This window comes from Chelon labrosus (genome assembly GCF_963514085.1).
Source record: "Chelon labrosus genome assembly, chromosome: 6".
Taxonomy (NCBI): Eukaryota; Metazoa; Chordata; class Actinopteri; order Mugiliformes; family Mugilidae; genus Chelon; species Chelon labrosus.
In genome coordinates, this window is record NC_140342.1 from 29,758,733 (window position 1) to 29,765,588 (window position 6,856).

The 6,856-nt window shown below is 33.9% G+C and overlaps 1 protein-coding gene across 1 annotated transcript; it reads left to right on the forward strand.

Moving 5' to 3' along the window:
* Positions 1-493: 493 nt before the first annotated feature.
* On the forward strand, positions 494-5,744 carry LOC311489049 (uncharacterized protein). The gene is made up of 5 exons (XM_084545949.1): positions 494-746; positions 909-1,064; positions 4,297-4,665; positions 4,884-4,907; positions 5,567-5,744. The coding sequence occupies exons 3-5, from the start codon at positions 4,434-4,436 to the stop codon at positions 5,674-5,676; spliced, it is 366 nt and encodes a 121-aa protein (XP_084402075.1). The 5' UTR covers positions 494-746; positions 909-1,064; positions 4,297-4,433; the 3' UTR covers positions 5,677-5,744.
* Positions 5,745-6,856: the final 1,112 nt, after the last annotated feature.

Here is a 6,856-nt window from a genome sequence, read left to right on the forward strand (position 1 = left end):
TGGGAGGAAGCTGGAGAACCTGGAGAGAACATGCAAACTCCACACAGAAAGGCCAGCCGGCCCATGGATTCGAACCAGTGACCTTCTTGCTGTGAGGCATCAGTACTAACCACCTCGCCACTGTGCCGCCCATATATATAAACAGTATTTATATATCTTGTATAGTTTCATACATACTCTTCATATACTACTACTACTACTTCTATACATTTGTATTTAACCCCTATATAAGACATTTTATTTACAATATATAAATATATCTCTTCTATATTCTCAGAGTATTTACACGTGTATATCCTATTTGGCCTATATTTTATATCCTTCTCACATATTGTATATACATATTATATATTTTACATATACATATACTTCTATACGTTTCTGCCTCATTCTGCTTTTTAGTTTTGCCTTTTTATTAACTTGACTTTTAACGACGCCACTGGATACCAAATTTATGAATCATATAATAAGACAATTTATTCTTTAAAATCTCAATAATGGTGTGAACAGGTCAAAGTGTGAGAGAAAGTGAGCGGAGCAGCTTTTGTTCGTGGCGGCAGCGTTTCCTCCTGCAGCTGTGACAGGTTTTTGTACGAGGGTTTTTCACAGTGCTGGGTGGGGTACCACTACGACTGAAAGTCTACCCAGAGCTGAACAAAAACCTCCAGCCTCATCTGAAGAGTCAGTTTAGAACCATGGATCAATTCAAATCAGTCCAGACTCAATGACAACACTAAGTATCCAAGGTGAGTCCTCAGCAGATGATTTTCTACATGTCAACAGTCTCTTTTCTTTATTATCGTGACTCTGAAGTCTTTGCTTTGCTGCTGTGTCTGCTGCTGAAATCTGTCATATTTCCACATTTACCAGAAAAAAACTCAGCTGTCTCTCTTTGTTTGCTCCTCTAGGGTTCACAGTTCACCTTGAGTCTGGTGGAAATGGATTTTTAACCAGTTTCAGCTCCTCTGACAACAAATGACTGCTCACAGGTTTTTGTACAGCTCTGTAACACTGTGATGCACTAACATTTGGAAAAGCTATCAGCCTCACCGTCCTGCCTCGAGGTAAGAAAACATGATTTCTGCTGGTTAATACTGTGAGAACTGGAAATATTTACAAGGTGTGTTTAGTCCTGGAGCTGAGTTTTTAGGTTTTAAAGCTTAATATTGAGTTTAACTTGAGTCGTGATGTGAAGGTCGAGCTGCTGAAGAAGTAGAGCTGAACTCGTCCTCACGCAAACAAAACGTTGATTCTTGAAAGAAAAGATGGTAAAGGTTTGAATCAGGGAATCCTGAAAGTCCTGGAAAAGTCCCAAAATGTTTTAAAGATGTTTTCTGTTCATTTAAAGCCTGAAATCATCTAAAGTCAGTCAGTCAGTCAGTTTTAGGTCCTAGATTTACTCTGTTAATGCGCTGGAGGCTGCTGTTAATGACATAGAATTAATGGATTTAATGATGCTCAATCTTTGCATAAAGTCTAAAACAAAACTGTCACAAAATAAGAGTCATGAAAGCTGAGATTATAAAAACATCAAATAAGTCAAACGTTTTATTGAAGCTAAGTCTGTAGTCAAGTAAAGAAATCTACAGATAAAAGTTGAAACACTCGAGTCATTTAAAATAAATTCAGTCAAATTAAAACATTTAAATCTTAAATTCTAAATCAAGTTAAATGTTCTGTTTTTGTAGTTATGTGTAGTTTATGTGTTGAGTCCAGTTCAGATGGTTAATGAGACATTTTAAAATATTTAAAATAATTATAATTATAATAATAAAACATAAATGTTCTCCTAAAAAAAAAAAAAAATGAATAAATAAAATATTAAGTAAGAACTCAATCTGTCCCGAACAATACGAACGTCTTAAATTAATATTTGACTGTCTGAACTGAGGAAGTTAAGTTATTTTAAAGGAAACATATTTTAATTCAGTTTAAACTCTTTGAAAGGTTTTAGTGTCTGCTGCTTCTGTTCATGAGAATCTGATCATAACAACATTCATATATTTGATAAGGAGACATATTTTCCATCTAGACAGGAAAAGTTCTGGAACAAATTATAACAAGTTATTTTACAAGTTTTATTACAAGTTAAACAGTTTAAGTCATTTAAACTAATTCATCTCACTGAATTGTATTTGCTCTTAATTTAGTTGTTGAATAAAAATAAGAATTTGTAGAATAAACACAGCTCATTGTGGCGACTGGAGAACTTGAGTTTTGTTTTAAGTATAATGATTTTTGTTGTTTTATTTTTAGTGGAGAATTTACTCCAACATTTATGAGTACTACTATTATTAAAGCTATTATTAGTACTACTTCTACTGCTAATAAAATAATAATAACAATAATAGTAATAATAATGATAATCATCATCATCATCTGTGTAAATTGTGTTTTTGTAGCAACGTTTGCAAATGAAATAAAGATCAACTCTAATACACTAAAACATGAACATAAAGACAGCTCCTAACTTTCCAGTAATAACTGAACAATATATTCAGTATAGTCGTATAAAACAGTATCGTCTGCATATGGATGAGTTTTCCAAATGTACAATAAAGAAACAGAAGAGGACCAACAATAGATCCCTGTGGAACACCTTCAGTAAATAAAATATCAGATTAGTTTCCAGAATAATCATCTAAGACTAAAGTTTGACTCAATAAGGTATTTTCTTACAATTGTAAATATCTTAATGTTCAAACTCTTTGTAAGGGCTTTGATTTGCTTTAAAACCAAGCTTCAGATCTATGGCTTTTTAATCCAGTAAAAAGAAGTAAATGTTTCCCACATTTTCTCTGAGACATTCATCATAATTTCCAAAGAGTTGTAAATTAAAACTGATTAAAGTTAATAATTTGGTAAATACGCTTACGTGAAAAACAATGTCAAACACTGTGATCTAATAGAAAATGATCCCAGAATAGACAGGTCAGTCTGTGTTTGAGTTTGAATGACTTTAATTTGATCAATGAGTATTTTAGTAAATTGTGATGAAAGTTCCCGAGAAGTTTAAAATAAAAAATGTGAAAAAATAAAATGATACCAAAGTTACTGTCGATCGTAAATCCACCATTTATAAAGGAAATGCATTCATCAGTGATTTCTAGATAGAAGAGACAGAGAGACAATCTGAAATTCAAGTTTTTCTAGTTTATGACTAATGTTGTTAGTTGCAGGTATATATTTATTTTATATAAATTATATGACCAAAACGTTATGTATCTTTTTAAAATTCTCTAAAACAACTCCACTAAATTGTCTGAAATAATATTATTGTGGCATGTTCCTATTTTACATTTTTTTTCTTCTATTGTGTTTTATTTGTCTGAACTGAGCAGTGGAAGATGAATTCATTTCACATTTAGTCAAGAAAAACCTATTAAATACAGGAGTCATCTAACTTCATTATTCATTAGTATATTAATTAATGAACTGATTGACTGAGAACAGAGTGGAACCTCCGAGCTCAGATTGAGTCAAAACATTTGATGCAAATCATTGACCGCTCATCTGGATGGATGGAGGCTGAAGTCACTTATAAATGTTTTATTAAACCATCAAATAATTACTATAACACATATTTATAATTTAAGCATCTGATTAATTATATTTTTAATAATTGACTTGGGCCCTCTAAATATTAATATATTCTATTTTTTAAAGAAATTGATAAATAGTTGAAAAATGTTTATTAATTGAAAATATATAAAAAACTAATGTAAGGTCATGTATGGGTCTGTGTATAGGTGTGCATGTTTGTGTCAAACTTTTTTGGGAAAAACAGGAAATTGTTTTTTTTTTTAAGATTAAGAAAACTTATATATATATCAACATTTCTGGATACTGGGTCGAAACATAGATCCATCTACACAGTGGTCTTGAGAGAAAGATGTTGCTGAAACAGTTTTATAAACCTTTTGTGCGTCGGAGTCGGTCTGAGTGCAGCTGTGTTTCACTAACAGCTTCAGTGAACATTGACCAGGACCTAAGATTACATTTCTTTTTAAATTCAAACTTTTAAAATTTTAAATATCCTCTTAAAGCATTGTTGCTAGACTTAATGTTACTCTACCACTTCACACTGACAACCTCAGACCAATAGAAACTACTGTTGTAGCAACACTACAGCAGTAGTTATTGTGACTGGCTGACCCTTGACCCTCCAACCTTACCTGAAGATCCATTTCATAGTGCTGTACATAGGAGCTGATTCAGTTCTATGATGTTTCACCTGTAACGTTAGCAGTAAGTGAAATAGCTCCTGTTAATTTAATGAAACCTTTGCTGTGAAAGATTCAGATACGTCCCCTGTGGACCCGGCCTTGTTCATCCTGAGTCCCCTGGTGCCTCAAGGAGTTTCTGAGACTACTGAGAAACCGCCGGGTCCAGATGTCTGTCTGGCCACCGGCTTCCGTCCAAAGCAAGGTCAAATGGTTCTGAACACGACTGGTGGTCCGTTCACGATCCCCACAGAGAAAGCCGTCCTGTCCACCAAGCAGAAAACCTTCTTCTTCGTTGGATACAGCGACAAGGCCATCCATTCCTGCAGGCTGCATGGCTCGTCAACCACCAGAACCCAAGAGAACCCAAGAGAACCAGTGGCTATGACGCTGGCTGGGCCCAAACCACAACCCTGCCCTACAAACACTTCAAAAGTGTCAGGTGTTAAAACATTTTTAAGACTATCAGATGTAAAGAAATGTTTTGACTCGATAAATTTTGAACACTTTAAATGGTTTTCTTGTGAAATATCTTTGATCCTGAATCGGAGATCAGAGATTAATGAATATGTGACTTGAAAGGTTAAAGGTCTGGGCAGACTGTATGAGTCAGTTCAGGACGTTAGAAGAATAAACTGACTTGTTTCTGTCTCCTAACAGATCCCAACACCGACATCTATCCAGGTGAGTCACCTGAACACGTTTATCACAATCAGACTGATCAGACTTAGACTTAGACTTAGATAAACTTTATTCATCCACAAGGGAAATTGCTTGGTCACAGTAGCTTAGTTGTACATAAAAAACACTCTTAAGAACTTCAGATAAAAAAAGATTAAATAAAATAAAATAGAAATAAAAAATAAGTAAAATAAAATCTAGTAAGATAAAATAAAAATAGTATAAGCAAAAATAAAAATAGTATAAGCAAAAATAAAAATAGTATAAGCAAAAACCACACTGATCCACACTGAGTTTAAACCTTTCAGATTCAGCTTCACAGCTCTGCCCTTCATCAACACTGAAACGTGCTCAAATATGCAGTAGAATGTTTTTGAATCTATTTAGGTTATAACATCTGACCACGGTTTAAATTAAAGTAGTTCATCTATTTATCCTTTATTTTATAGAATAATATTTCCAAACCAAGCAGGAATACAAAAAGTTAAAACAGATTTAATAAAACTACAATAAAACAGTGTCGTGTTGCTGAACATTGCAGCTACCCTCAGATATTAACCAGTAACTCCCTGAAACAGACAATCTTGATAAACCCTTACAGATTTTATTCCTCAAACTTCATATTTATTCTTTAACACGTCGTTTTGTTTCTCTTCCTCCAGAAAAAGCCAAGCTGAACTTCTACCTGCTGGTGATGAACGGAGTCAGAGTGGTGTTCACCAAAGCTCTGGCCTTCAACACCATCCTGACCATCAGAGCTGTGCTGTTCTAGCTCGGATCAGATAGAACCCAGTAGAACCCAGACTGGTTCTGTCCTCCATCCACAATACTGTCAGTAATTCAGCCTTGCTTCTATTATTGGGGGGGGGGGGGGGGGGGGGGGTCTGAATTTATTATTAAATTCAGAACCATGGCAAACATAGAAATATATTTCAGCTTCTATTTCATTATTTTGTCTAATATATAAATCAAATGCTTGTAAAATCACGTGTTAAAAATGTTCTGCACATTTTAAATTTCTGCTAAATCTAAATTACAATTATGACACAAATCCACAAAGAAAAAAGCTTTACACGTCATGTTTGAGACAAAAATGCCACATTAACAGTAGACTGAAATGATTCTCGTGAATCTGAACTTATTCAGTCTGTACATGTCAAACCTGTAAATAATCCGTTGCTCATATATATATTTAAAATATTGTGTTTTATCTGAGCTGCTTTACTCTTCGTATTATTTTATCTTCTTCCATGTTTGTTTCTAATAAAAACTCAGCAGCTGTGATTTTCTCATGTTTGCATTTTATTTTTCTGTGGAGTCACGTCGACTGATTTTTTATTGTAGTCATTCTGAACGAGAACATGTAGACTAATCATCTGTTTTAGATAAGAGTTTGTTTTATTTCACATTCATTACAGTCTTTACAACTCATGGAGTTCCCTGTGGTTTTATCCTGGGACCACTGTTGTTTTATTTCATTATTTGTTATCTGGAGATAATTTTTATTTCTTAATGTGAGCTGTAACTTTATCAGCCTGCTCTGCTCTGCTCTGTTTGTCAGTTTTCAGCGGTTGAAACCACATTTCAACAGAAAGCTGAAACCAGAGACAGGTTTCACATCGACAGGAAACTCCCTGGTTACAACAGCAGCTCTGTTTGCTGCTTGTTTGTCACGTTTACCTCATGTGACACATTCAGATTCATTTCCATGTCTTTGTAATTGTCTGCTCAATATTTGTGGGTTTATTCAGTATTTGAACATTTTGCAGCAGAAAAATTGCAACATACAGGTGCACAAATACTGAAAGATTGTTAGAAAACTATGTCAGTGAGCATTAAAATGGCAGCATATATTTAACATAAATTCATTCAAACATATTCAAATACATTTTTAAAATGTATTTCAAAAATAATTCTAGTTCTAATTCGAGCTTTGTCTCAAAAATAACAAA